Source organism: Impatiens glandulifera, chromosome 5 (genome assembly GCF_907164915.1).
Source record: "Impatiens glandulifera chromosome 5, dImpGla2.1, whole genome shotgun sequence".
NCBI classification, from domain to species: domain Eukaryota; kingdom Viridiplantae; phylum Streptophyta; class Magnoliopsida; order Ericales; family Balsaminaceae; genus Impatiens; species Impatiens glandulifera.
This window is the reverse complement of record NC_061866.1, coordinates 27,667,332-27,687,188: the sequence shown is the minus strand read 5'-3', so window position 1 is coordinate 27,687,188 and position 19,857 is coordinate 27,667,332. Positions and strand designations below refer to the sequence as shown.

The window sequence follows — 19,857 nt, the reverse complement described above, 5'->3', positions numbered from 1 at the left end:
TAACATAGTAAAAATTACAAACTAAATATAGTAGAAATTAAAACAGATGGCGATAATTAAGAGAACAACACCAACAACCATATTTCACATATCAGTCGCTCCATATAATTGCCATATGTTTTCGACCAAGTCCGATTTCAGTAGCAGGTGCGTGTTTTTATCTACAACATCGTCCTTGTTGGCCAAATATGTATTGACATCCACAATACGTTCACTCAAGAACTCAAAATCACCGTCTTGTTCAACATACAACATGCTTAACTTCTTTTTTCTGCCGATCTTACTTGCACGCCTCTACGGTTTGTTTGCGGAATTATCTTCCATGAATTCCTACGGGACCACGGGTTATCATAACCATCATATGTGTCTCTTTCATCTTCAACTATCATGTTGTGCATAATGATACAAGTCATCATGATTTTGCTAATAACATCTCGATTCCATGCGAGCGATGGCTTACGAATTATTGCAAATCGAGCTTGAAGCACTCCAAATGCACGCTCAACGTCTTTTCTAGCAGCCTCTTGGTGTTTTGCAAACAATTTTTCTTTTGGTGTATGGGGAAGGGTTATTAACTGGATGAATGTAGCCCATTGTGTTAGAATCTTTAGTCTAGATCTTTAATCCTTAAATCTATATTCTTAATACTCTATGTCGATAAATCAAGATAAACATATGTTGCGGAAACGTACCTGGATCTTTAATGAAGAACGGTTCATTAAGCCATTCTTCGTTATTCTCTTCTTCTTGATCTTGGATCTGGACCTGAATATGAATGTGGATCTTCTCGTTCTGGATCTGGACCTGGATCGGAATATTTGATGTGGGTGGGGTTTAAGTCTTCCAACCCTATATCGATAGCCTTCTTGAGAGTTCTTGAGAGATGAACTAAATCCTTATTGTTCGATGAGAGAAACAAATCGGTAGGCTATCTATATGGGTTGGGGACCTAGCCCTAATATACCCATTTATTATTCGGCCCATCAACGAAATAATGAATGATATTTCTGCTTCTACACAAATATGTCCCCATATTTATTATAGATGTCTAAATAAGCCCATAACCTTTATACTTTAATAGATCACTTTATTTGGGCTTTAATCTTTATTATGATAACAACTAATATACAATTATTAAATAATATATGTACCCAAATATTGGAAATAATTCCAACACATTGTGGATAGATATCATCTATGAGATAATATACCTTATCATAATGATTACCATTCACCACAAAGTTGGAATCTGGTACTCGACCTTCTAGAACATCATCGAACACCGGCGATCTATGAAGGACGTTAATGTCGTTATATGATCCTGGCATGCCAAAAAAAGCATGCCAAATCCACAAGTCTTCAGATGCAACCACTTCTAATATTAGTGTTGCCTTCCCACTTCGACCTTGATATTGGCCTTTCCAAGCAGTCGGACAATTTTTCCATTCCCAGTGCATGCAATCAATACTCCCAATCATGCCTGGAAATCCATGTCGCTCTCCTTTGCGCAATAGTTCTTCTAAATCCAATCGAGTAGGCCTGCGTAAATACTGCCTTCCAAATGTGTCAAGGACAACTTCGGTGAATTTCTGAAGAGAAATCATTGTCGTGCTTTCACTCATTCTTAAATATTCATCGACACTATCCGCGCATGTGCTATACGCTAGCATCCGCATTGCTGTCGTGCATTTCTGCAAAGCTGACATACCCAACTGACATGTGGCATCTTTGTTTTCATGGAAGAATTCATCATGCGCCTCAGCTGCATTCACTAGTCGAAGAAATAAGTTTTTGCACATTCTAAACTCCGTCGAAACATATAATCTGGATAGGTCGGATTTTCTCCAAAATAGTCCCTCATGAGGGATCTGTGACCGACTTCTCGTTCTCGTTCATAGTACTCTCTTCCCTTACTGCGATTTCGGATGTGTTTTTGCGGATAATTTTTCGGCACATATTCATGGACAGTATAATTCACCGTTCATCAATCAATTCGTTGACTTCATCGTCATCCGAAGAACTTGGTGGAGGGGATGAAGAATAACAATAGTACATCGACATATTAGCGGATGAAGAAGAGTAGTTTTCATATCGTGACATATTTTCGTGAGAGTAGTGTTGCAGGAGGCTTTATCTTTTGAGATATATTTGTTGTGTGTGTTATATGCTAAATAATATAATTTTAGATTCTTTTGCTACTCCTTTTGTTACTAACATTGGATACTACTTTACTGCACTTGGCATTATTGACATTGGATACTACTATAATGAGTTGGTGTTGTCAATTCATTATCTTACTTTTTAGATTCGTAATAATGGTGTTGGTGTTGTCAATTCATTATCTTTATTTTCAGATTCGTAATAATGGTGTTGTGTTGTCAATTCATTATCTTACTTTTCAGATTCGTAATAATGGTGTTGGTGTTGTCAATTCATTTTCTTACTTTTCAGATTCGTAATAATGGTGTTGGTGTTGTTAATTCATTTTCTTACTTTTCAGATTCGTAATAATGGTGTTGGTGTTGTCAATTTATTTTCTTACTTTTCAGATTCGTAATAATGATGTTGGTGTTGTCAATTCATTTTCTTATTTTTCATATTCGTAATAATGGTGTTGGTGTTGTCAATTCATTTTCTTACTTTTCAGATTCGTAATAATGGTGTTGGTGTTGTCAATTCATTTTCTTACTTTTCAGATTCGTAATAATTGTGTTGGTGTTGTCAATTCATTTTCTTACTTTTTAGATTCGTAATAATGGTGTTAGTGTTGTCAATTTATTTTCTTACTTTTCAGATTCATAATAATGGTGTTGGTGTTGTCAATTCATTTTCTTATTTTTCAGATTTGTCATAATTGTGAAAATATTTTTGAAATAAATCAACATTACTGAAATAAACACGGAAATACAACACAAAGTGAAAATTACAACACATTACATATAACACATTACAAACAGAAAATTACAACATTAAAGAGAAGATTACAACACATTACACACTACGGAAATTACATAACATTGCAAAAATTGAAAACCATAATTCAACACTTAGCGCGGAAACAAACCAATTAAAGATAATCACCAACTTCACACATGAGTTTATCCTTGAGTTTTTCTTCCAGGGGTCAAATTGGACTTGGCAATAAGCTGATAAAGAGCAGTCAATTTCATCTTCTTCTTGTCCCACTCAAACTTCTCTTATTTTAGTTGGAAGTATTGTGCTCTCTCTTCTTTCCTCTTCCTTTCCTTTTCCATCTCAAACCTAGTCTCTGTTGTCTCATCTCCTCCCGTTTAGCTGCAGGTTCGTCATGTAGTTGAAGTCTGGTGGCAAAGTTTGTAATGTTTGGATCTTCCTTAAACTTTCCTCTAGCCAGTTCTTTGGATTTCTTAATACCAATTGGACGGCTGCTAGCACCACCAAAGACGTCATCATCAGTAGTGGGTGTCTCTAGCGTCGCACAACCACCATCGATAATTTTCCGCTTTTCGCTACCGCTAGAAGGCTGTTCACTTTCGGTGTTTTTTCTCTAGAATTGACTAGTTCTTCCCATTTGTTGAAATTCCGCAAAAAGACGCCATGCATGATCAAAATCCCAAGAACCGTGCTGGTGTTCATATATCTTTATAGCGTTTTTTAGGACATCACCCTCATTCTAACCACTACTCATTCTCTTAGTCGCAGCATCATATGCAAGAACCCACTTGGTTACTGCGGTAACAATTCTTCTCCACCGACTTCGAAGCATGTTCCCATTTTGTATGTGGATTTCGTACGGTCGTTGTCTCTGAGCCTCCTCAAATAACTTCTGCACCTTACTCCACAGTTGGGTAGCCTTTTGGTTAGTCGATGCAATAGCATCGGTGCTGTGTTTTATTAACGAAGCGATGAACACTTCATCTTCCGTTTTCTCCCATACAATTTTTTCCTTGCCGGTAGCTTCTTTGCCCTTGTTTTTCTTTTTCACTGGAGCTTTCTTTCCTCGGCCAACACTAACGTCAGAGGCATCGTCTTTTACGTTATATTGGTCGTACGAATTTTGTGTCTCCGGGACTATGGTGTATGACTGCAAATAGTTATCTTCGGAATTCTAGTAATTTTGTGGGTAGGTATCGAAATTTTATTGGGAGTTTTAATAGAAGTTTTGAGACGAATTCTGAGATATACCGTAATTATTTCCCGGCGACATCATATTTTGCCACCCGGTTAGATTATTACGCTTGAACTGTCGAAAACTTTCATATTCGGGATCAAAATCAGCGGAAGTGTTTGGATTATTGTTGTAGTTATCCATAATAATTTAGTATTAATTATGGATAATTGTAAACAAAGGAGGATAATTAGTAAAAATGGAGAAAATGGTGATTTTTTTGTGCTCTAAAATATAGCAAGAGTAGTCTCTATTTATAGATCTCGAAAAATTATGAATTTTGATATATATATATTTTTTAAATTATAAATAATATTAAAATCGGGTTTTAAAGATAAGAGATAAAGAAAATTTGGGCAACCAATTAGATGCTGACAAATGACAGCATTTTATTGGATGAGTTTGGTTGTGATTTTTGTCATAATTTGACAAAAATCAAGACCCAATGACATGATTGTGATTTTGGTCATGGAATGACCAACCATTTGCTCATGATAAATTCACAAGATCAACTATAACCAGCATCATGACCCATTTTTGGGTCATGGATAATGATGCTTTCACAGCTGTAGATGGAGGTAAAAACTTCTTTTGTTTTCACATTTTTGCACCGAAAGACTTTCTCTCTATTCTCACATATCGTTGATCTGGTTTTCTCTTTGCACATAAATCTTTGTTCGTTGGTTTTCTCTTTCTCTGCTTGCGGGGTTCAGAATAATTGGTGCAGACTGAAAAAGAAGAAGAAAGAATACTACACAATCACTAGTATCTTTCGAACCGGATATTTCCGGTTTGATTTTTCGATAGAATCGTCTGGTCGGATCGGATTTTGACTAGCTCAAAAAGTTACCGTATCAAAGTTAAAAACCGGACCGTCCATTAAACCGTTTCGCGGTTGGACCAGTTAAACCACCAATCGGACCGCGTATTTTAAAACTATACTAAGAACAAATAAAACTTTGAGAAAATTTAAATACAATGATTTGATACCAATAATATATTTTTTCATGGTATTATACAAAAAGAGGTTTACATTGCTTAACCTCCTATTTTGTTCATATAGATTATTTGCTTATGAAAATGATAACGACACTTTTCATACTTAATTAATACAGGGTAACTCAAATTGTCATATATACCTAAGTAACCAAATATTTTGATTCAATTCCCATTAAGAACGCTCTTATATAAAAAAAAAAGGATCATAACTGTGAGGAGTCAAGTTAGCACCCGAAAATAAATTTGGGTGGCTTAAGGAATTTGTGATAGCCAATGGGTTATATCTGTTTGGAAACATCAAAATACCCATCTGAATTTCAATGTCTATATTTGTAAGTAATATGAGAATGAAAAAAGCTTGTTAATCCACATACACATGTCTATATTTAAGGTTATATATATTTTTAATAATATATATATATATATATATATATATATATATATATATATATATATATATATATATATATATATAATGTTGGGGTCTGGAGTCAGGCCCACCTATATCTGCCTACAATGTACAAGGTTCTAGGTTAGATGTTCATTTGGACCAAGTTTGTTTTATAAATCAATACAAGAAAAATAAAATAAAAATTGTTCAACATAAAAATAACTACATATCTAGATTGAATGCATAGTGTTTTGTTGTTTCACACACTCAAATCGTGGCCTTGCTCTCGGGCAATGGAAGCTGATAGAATTCCAAGATCACGGTTCAAGAAAGTTAAAGCCGACTCACACTCTGTAATTATCCTTGTAACTGAAGAAGGCTGGCCACAGACTGTTTCCGATGAACCGGCAGCTACTGCTGCATACGAATCACGAAGGTTCCTCAAGTTCCCCAAGAACTGCCAAAATTATAGAAAAAAAATTGAATCTCTAACCAAGAATTTCAGAAAACGGAAAATAGACTACACATTATCCATGGATCTGGATGGGTATCTTGTTTTCTATCATGCAATAATAAGATAATTAAATTGGGGGACTCTTGTCAAGATTATTATACTGTAGTTAATTTTGTTTTCTGAACTAGCATTAAAGACATTCTTTACTTCATTAATTTGTGTTGTTTTACTTGACGTGATTTTAAAAATGGCTCAAAATACAGTTAAGTCATTAAATCATCTCTACCCCGTTTTTGCAGCTCCTTGAACTAACTAACACATGTTTTTTTAATGCATATCAAGACATCAATAACATAGTTAACCAAATGATGAGTAGCCGGACTTTTAATGCAAGTTCTGGAATTAAGAAGCAAAATGAGTTTTATTTTGCCAAAACAATAAGATATAGATTATAAAACTGAAGCAGAAAAAAATAATTAGTCTTAAGGAAGTTTGTACAGAATAGGGAAGAAACACGGGGGAACACAGTTAAAACCTCACTTGAAGCAGTGAAGTAGTTTTTATGTCTAGATAGCAAAGAGGTTTTCAACTACTCAAGGTCTAACAATTGCATTTCTGCATAAGTAAACAGTTTAAATAAGTTAAGTTACCTTCAAAAGCATTTTGTATGCCTCCAACAATCGATTAGCAGCAGGTCCAAAACCATGAAGCTGAGGTACCTCCATCATGTGTGTCCATGGACGAATTTCCTGCACAAATAAAATGTAAAAGAGAGAATTGAGAAATAGCACATGAAACAGAAAGCATGCGAGCCTGGAAAAACTTCATGCTCAGCTCTGCATATTGATGGATGCATAATTCCAACATGGGGAGAGAATTTTTAACATTAATTGTTAATAATAAAGAGTTTTTTCCCTGGAGGAAGAGGCTAGAATAGCATCCCCACTGCGATGATCCATCACTTCAATTAAAAATGTTCAGTGAAAATTGAACTTGAGACCTCAATCTCTTAAGTTCAATACTCTTACCAATAAATAAATAATAAAGAGTTTGTAAGTTTCAGCTGTAAAATCCTTCACAAATCTCATTCATCCTACAATGAACTAAAGAAATGTAGCAACTGTGGCATGATTGGATACCCCATACTGGTTTGAGAATGAACTAGAGCAGTCAACAAAGGCAAGAGAAAATTCTCAACCTTGGTATAGATTGTATTGAACGTTCTTGCAGTTTCTAGAAAAGATTCCAAATACTCCCGCAATTTTGCTTCTGCCTCTCTGTAATCCTCATCTGGGTTATAAGCATGCTGCAAATGCGAGACAAAAAAAGTAACAGACAAACACAAAGTTAGGTAGTCATTTCCCTGGTACAGATATCCAAGTATCAACAAGTCTGAAACATTTAGACAACCAATAGGTAGGGATAACATGAACAACAACATAAAAAACATACATGAAGTAGAAGATTGGTTAATTCTGAGATTATTAGTCATCTCCATAACTTAAACTCTCCACCCAGTGGACAAAATAGTGGGGTTCATCCCCATATGCTTCCATAAGTGCACTTAAAATTGGTCATATGAATTTAAAAATATAATCTAGAGAACGATGATAACGATGTTACATAAATATAAATTATGTAATGCCAAATGTTCTGAATACTGTCAGCAAAAAACAATATGCTCTGAATATGTGGATCCATTTCAAAACTGTTTTTTTTTTTTGTATAAGATTTTTTCTGACCATGATCCAAATTATTTTATATATCATTATCCAAGTTATAGTGTAATTTCTTTATTCATTCGTCATGATCAAATTATATTTTGGATCATAATCCATATTATTTTATAGATCATTGTGATTTTTGGAAAACATAACAAATGTATATTATTTTTGAATCATGATCAACATGAAAAAGTGTATAACAAAACAACCTCATGCCTAACCGTACTAAACACTTTACTTCTAATTCATGAAGATATGGTTAGCCACTGTTTACTATTAAATTCACATAAGGACTTATAATCAGGTTCACATACCTTAGTCCATGAGTTCAACAATAATGACATATAGCCAACAAGAGAATGCAAGGGTCAATATATGTATAGCCAGCAAAATCAGACAATTTATACGCAGATAATAATGTACAAAAATCCCTAAACTATAAACTCTTAAGGCTTCTAGGGATATTTTTTCTTCCCTTCCTCTTCTACATGGATGCAGGAAGGAGAGAGAGAGAGAGAGAGATGAATAATAAGAGTATGATTTAATTATTCAAGTGATCTCAGAAATCAATACCATATCTCATTAACCATCTAATAAACAGATATCAGAATGAGTGTGAATAAATTATGTCAAACCTTGGATGCCAAATCATTAACCATCTCCTGAATATTCAAGAGCTTATTTGAACGCTCGGCAAGCTGCTTTTCCAAATCCGATATGTCTGGCCTGCAAACATGCTTCTATTATTGCAAAAGATCGCTATAAATCATTCAGAAACAAAAAAAAAAAGACCAAAATATGTTCACTAATGTCCTCAAGATGTAGAAAATGCAGGGAATCAATCTTCTTACAAGGGATATATGGACTGGATTTGCACATCTGCCGGAAACAACTTGCACTCTTCTGAGAAGATTTGAGCCTGTCTTTCAGCAATGGAATCAACTAGTTGTATATCCTTGGCAACCTGCTCATCAACACTTGAGAAGCAAAGAGAGGGAAACTAGATTTGAATCAAGCCAATAAAAGAGATTGATAACCAATGAAACGACATATACTAATCCCAAGCATATATAAAAGAGATGAATGGCACCTCCACTCTGAATTGTCAGCATAGATGCTAGCTTCAACCAGATCTACGATAAGCCGAAGCATTTCAGTGCGATCTTCATAACTTCCACGTCCCTGTAACAGACAGAAATAAGTCTCACAAAAATTGTTCAAACATAAATGATACAGGATATCAAAAGCGAAAGAATGAAAATTTGATCGAATTGTTGCCTCAAATTAGTCTAGAGTAAGTTAACTGACAGAGTTATTGTTCTGCTTTTGTTATCAATACACTAGCAAAAAACACTGTGTCTTGTTATATCAAGTTACGAAGTTGATAAGGGAAAAGTGTTGGAATTACTTGTATAGCTTCTAGGTCAACGGTAGTGGTGAAACCAAGAAACTTGGCGATCTCAGCCAAATCTGCAAAATAAAATGGCATCATTAGCAAGAATGATCATCATATGTAAAGAAAACGATATTCGTATAAGAAATTGAATTTGTTTGGTACTAAACAGAGAAGAAATAGTCTCTCTATTGAAAGGACAGGACAGTTGTATATGCAGCCAAATTGGTAATTCTTAGCAAGAGGTATGTAGTTTATCACATTGTTCATATTAGTAATGGAAGGTAGTGGGGGATATAGATTTACACTGAATACGAGAAGTCTCTTCATCTCGATCCATGCCCTCGCCATGTAAATTCTGCTGAGAAAAAGGTGATTTATCGCCCAACAATCTGCAATGGAACTGATAATGTGAGAATAAAAAAGGATCCCCTAAAATGGAGTCAGAAAGAAAGAGAGAAAGTACTTAAAGAAGAGCCATTCGAGGAGTGAGTATCTTTCCATGCCGGCAAAAAGGAGAGACTGAGAAGGGGAGTTGGCTCTTGGATAATTCAACATAGCTAGCTTCTTCTGAACCTCCTCCATCTGCTTCGCCGCCATTTCTGAGAATATTCCCTTCTTCTTCTTCTTCTCAGTCCTTCACTCGTCGGATTCGAACCAGGGGAGATCACGATCACTTGGTTCTGTATTCGTATATGGCGGACCGAAAAGAGGAGTGTGATATTTTTTTCTCACTTTTCCTTGTCTTCTTTGGTTCCTAGACTTCTGTGTAAAATTATGAAAAACATTATAAACCAATGTTAATATGTTGTATATGTTAATTATAGAACCTAGTTTTCACATATCACTAGGTTTTTGTAACCTACGTTTATGTTAGAGTAAACAAATGAGATTAAATCCTAGTTTGTTTGATATTTTAATCATTTAAGTCACAATTGATTTGATATTTGATTAGACCGGGTTTTGTATTAGGACTTTTTATGTTAGTAATAATTTTTCAAGAATCAATATTTGTTATGTTGGTAAAAAAATTACAATGATTTAATCATATGATCCAAATAATAATCTCATAATGTATCAGAAAAAAATCTATATATCAAATTAAACAAACAAATAAACTGTAATTGAGAGATGTAGAAAAAATAAGCAAACAAATAACTGCAATTTTGAGATTTAGAAGTTGATCTGTATATCAAATGAAGCAAAAATACAACAATAATAATAATTAGACACTAGTAAAATATTCTATCATATGGTCTATGCAACAACTTTCATGAACAAATTGAGTGAACTACTAGGATGGAGAAAAATATGTACTTCATATATATTGACCAAAACAAAAACTAATTTGGAGATATAACAATAAACCCCTTTGGAAGGTGGAGATATAACAAAACCTTCAACATAGATCCAAAGTTATCAGAATATGATTTTCAGTGTGTGTTCTAGTTCACCTCAAACATTCAAATCAATTCAGAAATGTTATATGGAGCATCATTTAGAACTAAACTAGTCTAGGACATGAAATCGAAACATGAAAAGCCAAAACATGAGGAATGAACGTTTCAAAAAATCATTTTTTTAAACCTAAAATCAACCTCTGCTCATTCCTGAACTTTATCCCAAGATCAAAACACTATCCCTAATATATTACCAACATCATCCTCATATCCTTGGTCCTCAAACAACAAAACCATTTCTTTAATGAGTTAGAAAACTACAAACATCATCATATCCTTGATCCTCAAATAACAAAACGATTTCCTTAATCAATTAGAAACTTGACTTTTGGATAGGAAGATGTAACTAACTGGTTTTGCAAGTGCACTAGGCATTCATTTCTACTAGAGCAGATTCACCCTACTTAGAACATGCCAGACTAGGACACAAACCAAAACAAAACCTTCAACATAGAACATGCCAGACTAGGACACAAACCAAAACAAAACCTTCAACATAGATCCAAAAAAGTTTTCAGAATATGATTTTCAGTGTTTTAGTTCACCTCAAACATTCAAATCAATTCAGAAATGTTATATGGAGCTAGGGGTGAGCATAATATGGGTTTACCCAAACCCAACCCTAACCCAAACCCAAAATATTAATTTGGGTTGGTTAATATGGGTTGGGTTGAGTATGGGTTGGGTTGAGTATGAGTTTAATTTGGGTTGGGTTAGGGTTACCCAAATTACCCAAATTATAAAAATTTAGTTTAATTCTCTATTATTAATCCAATATAAACTAATCATCTTCCAACTTTAAGTCGAACACGTTTTTGACATGTTTAACATATTTTTCATACGTTTAACACGTTTTCCACACATCTAACACGTTTTTAATATATCTAACACGTTTCACTTATAACATGTTTTTTCACACATTTAACACGTTTTCACATTTTTGACACGTTTTCACATTTTTGACACGTTTTCACGTTTTTGACACGTTTAACACGTTTTTGACACGTTTAACACGTTTTTGACATGTTTAACACATTTTCACACTAATAACACGTTTTCCACGTTTTTGTCACGTTGAACACGTTTTTGACATGTTTAATACGTTTACCGCGTTTTTGACAAGTTTAACACGTTTTTGGCACGTTTAACACGTTTTTAACATAATTAACATGTTTTTTTACGTTTTTGACACGTTTAACACGTTTTAAACATATTTAACATGTTTTTGATAAGTTTAACACGTTTTTCACGTTTTTTGGCACGTTTAACACGTTTTTGATATTGAAACACGTTTTTGATATATCTAACACGTTTTTCACACGTTTAACATATTTTTAATATTTTTAACACGTTTTCACACTAAAAACATGTTTTTCACACGTTTTTACGTTTTTGGCACGTTTAACAAATTTTTGACATGTTTAACACGTTTTCATACTAATAACATGTTTTTGACATTTTAATGCGTTTAACGCGTTTTTGACAAATTAAACACGTTTTTTTTTACGTTTTTAGCACGTTTTTAACATAACTAACATGTTAACATGTTTTTGATAAGTCTAACACGGTTTTCACGTTTTTGGCACGTTTAACACGTTTAACACGTTTTTAACAATTTAACATGTTTTTGATATGTTTAACACGTTTTTCACACGTTTAACACGTGTTTCACACGTTTAATATGATTTTCACGTTTTTGGCATGTTTAACACGTTTTTAACATATTTGACACGTTTTTCACACATTAACATGTTTTTCACATTTTGGTACGTTTAATACGTTTTTGACATGTTTAACATGTTTTTCACGTTTTTCACATTCTTAACACGTTTAACATGTTTGTAACATGTTTTACGTTTGTAACACGTTTTTCACGTTTTTGGCACGTTTAACACGTTTTTGACATTTTAACACGTTTTACACATTTAACATATTTTTGACATGTTTAACATATTTTTTGCACGTTAACACATTTTGATAAGTTTTAACACGTTTTTGTCATGTTTAACACGTTTTTGGCATTTTTGACACGTTTAATATGTTTTTCACACGTTTGACATCAAACATGTGAAAACATATTAAACATGTCAAAATGTGAAAAACGTGTTAAGCGTGTCAAAAACGTGTTAAACGTATCAAAATATGCCAAAAATGTGGAAAACGTGTTAAACGTGGAAAACGTGTTAAACGTGCCAAAAACGTGGAATATGTGTCAAAATGTGTTAAACGTGCCAAAAACGTGTGGAAAACATGTTAAACATATTACAAACGTGTTAAACGTGTTAATAATGTGAAAAACGTGAAAAACATATTAAACAAGTTAAAACGTGTTAAACGTGCTAAAAACGTGAAAAATGTGTCAAAATGTGTTAAATGTGTCGTAATCGTGAAAAATGTGTCAAACGTGTTAAAAACGTGTTAAACATGTCAAAACATGAAAATAGTGTACAACGTGTCAAATGTGTTAAACGTATTGAATGTGTGAAAAACGTATTAAACGTGTCGAAAACGTATTAAACGTGTCGAAAACGTGAAAAACGTGTCAAAACGTGTTAAACGTGTCAAAACGTGTTAATCGTGCCAAAAATGTGAAAAACGTGTGAAAAGTGTCAATAATGTGAAAAACGTATTAAATGTGTCGAAAACGTGAAAACGTGTTAAACGTGTCAAGACGTGTCAAAAACGTGAAAAACGTGTCAAAACGTGCCAAAAACGTGTGAAACGTGTAAAAAATGTGAAAAACATGTTAAACGTGTTAAATGTGCCAAAATGTGTCAAGATATGTTAAATGTGTCGAAAACATGAAAAAACATGTCAAAACGTGTCAAACGTGTCAAAAACGTGTTAAACATGTTAAAAACGTGTTAAACATGCCAAAAATATGAAAAAACGTGTTCAACGTGTCAAAAATGTGTTAAACGTGCCAAAAACGTGTTAAACGTGTCAAAAACGTGTTAAACGTATGAAAACATATTAAAAATGTCAAAAACGTGAAAAACGTGTTAAACGAATACAAATATGTTAAATGAGTCAAATACATGTTAAATAAAAAAATAAAAAAAATAAAAATTTGGGTTACCCAACCCATACCCAACCCATATTAGTAAATAATATGGGTTGAATTATGGGTTGAGTAAATTTAATTTGGGTTGAATATGGGTTGGGTAATACGGGTTGGGTTTACCCGTTTGCTCACCCCTATATGGAGCATCATTTAGAACTAAACTAGGACATGAAATTGAAACATGAAAAGCCAAAACATGAGGAATGAACTTTTCTTAATAAACCAGATCATTTACCTGAAGAATGAACAATATTTAAAAACTCAGACAACTTCTTAACAACAAACCCTTGAACGTACTCCAATTGAACCTCAGAATCAACTCTAGCCCTGGAAAGCTAAGATCCTCTCTCCCCAAAACTCTGAACATCTAACCCTACTTTTATTTATTTTCTCTTTTTTCTTATTATATTTATAACTGTCCTACTTTTGCTTAAGAACACCAAAAATGGACAGAATAAAAGTAATTTGAGCTATTGATGCATGTTTAGTAATCAATCTAAGTTCCAATCTAGTTCCAGCTAAGAACAAGAAAAAAAGAAAAATCCAGATTTTGCTTACCAAATAAGCTTCAGCAGTTTCTTCAGGAATCTCCCCATTTGAACCTCCTCTATGTGCAATATTGTAAGGACGAAATGGCTGAAGAGATTTACGATTACTATTGCTGGCTCGACTAGGAAGCATGGGCGGAGCCACGTTCAGAGGTATCCGGGCTAAGGTTGATGATGCTGGGTGATTTTTGTTTAAGGAGAGAGGACGGGAAATTTGAGGAAATGACCCCAAAATAGGGGCAAATAGCCGCGCTATAATTTTTATAGCGCTGGTGACCCCCAAACATTTTTCTGCCGAAAATACCCTCATTGCGTCACGCACCCTCCAGTTGTGTGACGCACCCGAGGATATTGTGAAAAGTCCACAATGCCCTTACTATATAATAAAAAATGTCAGTTCTTTTCATTTCTTTCTTTCTTCTTCTCTTTCTTCACTTCCCTTTCTCCTCCTTCTCTCTAAAAAAGACAACCACCGACCGACGAAGACGACGGCGGAATCCCTTTCTCTTCCTTCACAATGTCTGTTTCTGCTGCTACTGGTATTCTTCCTCCTTCCTTTATTTCTCTCTTTCCACGCTTTGTTTGTTAGGGTATAGTGATTAGGGAATGAGTAGGTGGAATATCACCGTCGCGGCGGAAACCGGGTGCGTAACGCAGTTGCGTCACGTAGTTGCGTAACGCAGTTGCGTCACGTAGTTGCGTTACGCAGATGCGTAATGCATCCCAGACCATTTATAACTATTACTTGCATTTCATTGTTACGGTGTCTCTCGATTGATACTATCATTTTTTCAATTGCAGCTGAAGTATTTGCTGACGTATTTGTTGTGTACAATGGAGAGTGACAAATTGCAGCCAATGGTACCAGGTCTTTCTCTAGACAATCATGCAAAACCATGGATATACCCCAATGTACTACATTTGCTGAATTAGTTGATATAATCTATGAGACGATTAACGTGCAAAAGTCTGCATATGATTTAGTGATTAAAGTCATGTATGATCCTTCTGCAAAACTTCCCCCTGTTGTTATTGAGGGAGATAGAGATGTGGGCATGTATTTATCACGGTTGATATCGGGTCGAAGTTCGTCATCTTCGTCACCACTTTGTGTCTCATTAGTAGAGAAGTACCCAAGTCAAGATAGTACACTACCAATCATTACTCAAAAAACTATACCCGGCGTTGTTTCTCGAGTTGTTTCTCAACAGATTTTATTTGAAAGTGAAAATGAAGGAGGAGGAGAAGAAGATGAACGGGCTCATCATGAACTGATTAATCATGAACGCGTTATTGACTTTAATTATGAACGGGTTAGTGATTTCCAAGCTACTACTAGTCCTGCATCAGCAGTTGCACGCACGCCGCACCGGTCAATACCTACACCAATGGGTACACCATCTAGTGCAAGAGCGTCAATGGGTACACCATCTAGTGCAAGACCATCAATGGGTACACCATCGACAGACCCTACAGACGTATCACCGACAGACGTATCACCGACAGACCCTTCATTTGCATTGGCGTTAACTAGTGAAACCGTATTGGAAGTCGGTACGTTATTTGATACTAAAAAAGAACTTCAACTGACGCTATATAAATATGCGATGACTTATCATTTTGAATTCAAAGTGAAAAAGTCTCGAAAACATCTTTGGTATGTGAAATGTATGGATGAGACATGCAAGTGGAGCTTACGTGCTGTGAAAGGTAAGTTTTCCGAGATGTTTGAGATTCGGAAATTCAATCGACAACACTCATGCTCAATTTTGTCGAGGCCGGAAAAAAAAAATGCAAACACCGGCATGGGTTATTGGGCAGTGCATGAAGGGTAAGTACATGGACCATCACCATAACCACTTTCCTAAAAAAATAATTGAAGACATGCAGTCAACTTATGGGATGTTTTTGACTTATAATAAGGCTTGGAGGGCAAGGGAAACAGCTTTAACGGCGGTGCGAGGAACGGTAGAGGATTCCTATGGAAAATTGCCTTCATACCTATACATGTTGGAGAAGAATAATCCGGGTATCATAACAGATATTCAGACAGACGAGCACGGCCACTTCAAGTATATGTTCATGTCTCTAGGCTTCTCAATTAGGGGTTTCAAAGCCTTCTGTCGTCCCGTATTGTGTGTTGATGCAAGTTTTCTCAAGCACAAGGTGGGAGGTCAACTATTGGTGGCTGTTGCATTGGATGCCAATGAGCAACTGTATCCTGTTGCATTCGGCGTTGTTGATTTAGAGAATAATAACTCGTGGACTTATTTTATGCAAAAACTTAGAGAAGCAATTGGATTAGTTGATGATCTCGTCTTCGTATCCGATAGACACCCAAGCATAGCCAATGCCTTGTGTGCTGTTTTTCCAGAAGCAGACCACAATGCGTGCACATATCACATAAAGATGAATATTAATGCCAAATTCAAAACTGATAATTGTCATGTCGAGTTTGATTTGGCTTCTCGTGCGTACACTATCCCCCAATTTAATCGGTTTTTTAACAAGATCAGGGTTAAAGATCATAGGATTGCTGCCTATTTGGAAGAAATTGGGTTTCAAAGATGGAGTAGAGCATATTTCCCCGGTAAGCGATACAATCAACTCACAAGCAATTATGCAGAGAGTTTGAATAGTCAGTGCAGGGAAGCTAGAAAGTATCCAATTTCAGCAATGCTTGAGTCTTTAAGAACAACATTACAAGGGTGGTTTAATGATAGAAGAGAAAAAGCGTCCAACCACCAAGAATTTTTATCTCCAACGTATGAAAAGTTATTATGTGATGGTTTTGAGAAAGCAAGATTCTATACCGTATCATCCCTTAACCGATTTGAGTTGTATGTGCATGATAATGAGGCACATTATAAAGTCAATTTGAAGGACAAGGACTGCACTTGTAGGGTATTTGAAGTCTCCGGTCTTCCTTGTACACATGCACTGGCTGCTGCCCGTCACAGGAATGTGGTTCCTTACGACTTATGCTCAAGGTATTTAATCGTTTTGAACCTATTTATTTAACCTATTTTTAATCGTTTTATTTTCCTTCTCATAGGTATTATACAACTGTATCTTGGTTGAATGCATATGCGGAGACATGTTATCCGGTTGGTGATGAAGAGAATTGGGATCTTCCCGATATTATCAAACAACGCGTGTGTCTAAAACCACCTGTGAAGGTTAAGAAAGGTCGGCCACAAACTAAATGTAGGACATCCCAAGGTGAGGTCCGTAAGGTCCCGAGACGGATGCAGTTCATGTGCAGGTCTAGGACATAATAGAGCAACATGCAAAGTAGTGATGCCTGCACCGTCTACCGCAAGAGCAAGAGCATCATCTCAGCAGCATGAGCCCTCATCATCTCAGCAGCATGTGCCCTCATCATCTCAGCAGAATGAGCCATCATCATCTCAACTGTACGAGCCATCATCATCTCAGCTCTACGAGCCATCATCTCAACTGTACGAGCCATCATCTCAACCTTACGAGCCATTAACTTAGAATGAACTTGTTAGTGTTGTGTTGTGGTGTTAATGTTGTTTTTGTAGACTTATTACCATGTGTCTTGTGTGGAGGTGTTAATGTTGTTTTTGCATCAAGGATTCAAGGATTCAGTAAAGTGTATTGTAACAAGGATTCAGTCAATGTTGTCTTTGCATTCAGTGAATGTTGTTTTCTGGTGTTTTTGTAGTCAATGTTGTTTTCTGGTGAATGTAATACAGGGACAGGGTGCATTCAGATTACTGCTAAAGTTTTTGATTGCGTGACGCCGCTGCGTTACGCACCTGCGTGACGCAGCTGCTTGACGAAACTGCGTGACGCAGCTGCTTGACGAAACTGCGTGACGAAACTGTGTAACATGGTTTACATTAGTGCAGAACCTATTACATTAGACATGGTTTATATAACTGTGTACTTAAGACATTAAATTAATTACAATAACATATATAACATTAACAACGTTTGATATCATTAAATCAACCATATTACAAAGGTTTGAGATTAACATTACAAAATTTTGATATCAGTACAAAAGTTTCATAAATAACCTATGGATCTACAAGTCCATGAAATAACCTCACTGCCCACTTTTCTCTCCAAGCTTTCATCTCATTTGAGGTCACTTCTGCTAGATTCAGGTTTGCAGTCAAGTACTCAATATACATTAGTACAAAGACACCACAATCTCCACTCTTAGTTGCTTTGGGAACTTCTGACTCTGGAAGTCTTGTGTATGGCAAAACGGAATCAGGGTTGAGCAGAGGAAATCTTTGTTTATCTTTAAGAGGCAATGCCTTGTCAAATATAACCGGAATCATTTCGCACATCGGTAGCACAAACTCATCAATATTAGCATAACATCCAGGATCGCAGTCATATACGTCTACGCGCCATTGCTGTAGACGGACAACACAAAGTATCCAGTGGACGTCTTTGATGTTCAAAGGAATATATATATCATCGCATACTTTCCAACTATTCCTAAAGTTGTTTTCATTGCCCAAGAAGTATTCGAAAAAGTTTTCAATGTCAAACTCAATACGACTTTTCTTAAACTCAGGGTAATCAGCAGTGAACCTGGTGTGGAGCCAACAATCTCCAATAAAGAAGTTCTTTTTATATGTCTTTGGATATAGCCAAGCTCTTCTTCTCAGAATGAAGCAACCTGCATCGATTTCCTACACGAGAGAAAAACATTTAAAATACAATCTGCAAATCTAAAATTATTCTAACATGAATATTACTTACATCATCATTCAGCCAGGTGAACCTTTTTAGCAATCGGCGAAATAATGCCTTATCACCTAACGTAGTATGGAGCTCAATTTTTGTGTTGTCAGTTTTTGGATCTTTAAGCCATGTTTGCAATTGATGAAGAAGTTGATCGTCATATTTTAGAAGTGGATTGACGGTGATAGGATCTTTTAACTTGGGCTGTTTCAGATTAGGGTCGGTGAAATCTGGATCATGCTTCGGCCTCCTATTCCTTCTCGTGACCAATATGACTTTCTTAGGAAGAGGAGGAGGAGTATTCATTATTTTCAGTTCATCTTCATCATTTTCGACTTTCTTCTTCCCCACCTTCTTCCCCACCTTCTTCTGAAAAGTCTTTTGTATAGGCTTTCTCTTCACTTCTTCTTTCTTCTCCCCTTCTTCTCCAATCTCCACTTCTTCTTTCTTCTCCCCTTCTTCTCCAATATCCACTTCTTCTTTCTTCTCCCCTTCTTCTTCAATCTCCACTTCTTCTTTCTTCTCCCCTTCTTCAATCTCCACTTCTTCTTTCTCATTCTCAACAACTGCCTCTTGAAGAACGTTCTCTATCGGCGGATCCTCAACAACATTCTCATTCTCGACAACAGCCTCATGAATAACGTTCTCTATCGGCGGATCCTCAACAACATTCTCATTCTCGACAACGGCCTCATGAAGAACGTTCTTTATCGGCGGATCATTCTCATTCTCAATCTTCTTCTGCTCCAATTCATCGAGAATGTCATTCAGACCAATGGCATTCTCCTCTTCTTCGTCATGAATGTCATTCTGCTTTTCTTCCTCTTCTTCGTCACGAATGTCATTCAGACCGATGTCATTCTCCTTCTACTCCTGCTACAAAAGTGAAAAGAATTTATATTCAGGATGCGTCAAGCAGCTGCGTCAAACAGTTGCGTCAAGCAGC

General features: G+C 35.7%; 1 protein-coding gene and 1 pseudogene across 1 annotated transcript; both read right to left on the bottom strand.

The window, feature by feature from the left end:
• Positions 1–257: 257 nt before the first annotated feature.
• On the bottom strand, positions 258–2,061 carry LOC124939165 (annotated as a pseudogene).
• Positions 2,062–5,730: 3,669 nt separating this feature from the next.
• LOC124938678 (AUGMIN subunit 7-like) lies at positions 5,731–14,373 on the bottom strand. Its single transcript, XM_047479162.1, has 10 exons — positions 14,191–14,373; positions 9,575–9,873; positions 9,415–9,500; positions 9,124–9,185; positions 8,806–8,897; positions 8,567–8,692; positions 8,351–8,441; positions 7,190–7,297; positions 6,642–6,740; positions 5,731–5,994 (listed from the first exon to the last, which is right to left on the bottom strand). Exons 2-10 carry the CDS (start codon positions 9,706–9,708, stop codon positions 5,797–5,799), a joined length of 996 nt encoding a protein of 331 aa, XP_047335118.1. The 5' UTR covers positions 9,709–9,873; positions 14,191–14,373; the 3' UTR covers positions 5,731–5,796.
• Positions 14,374–19,857: the final 5,484 nt, after the last annotated feature.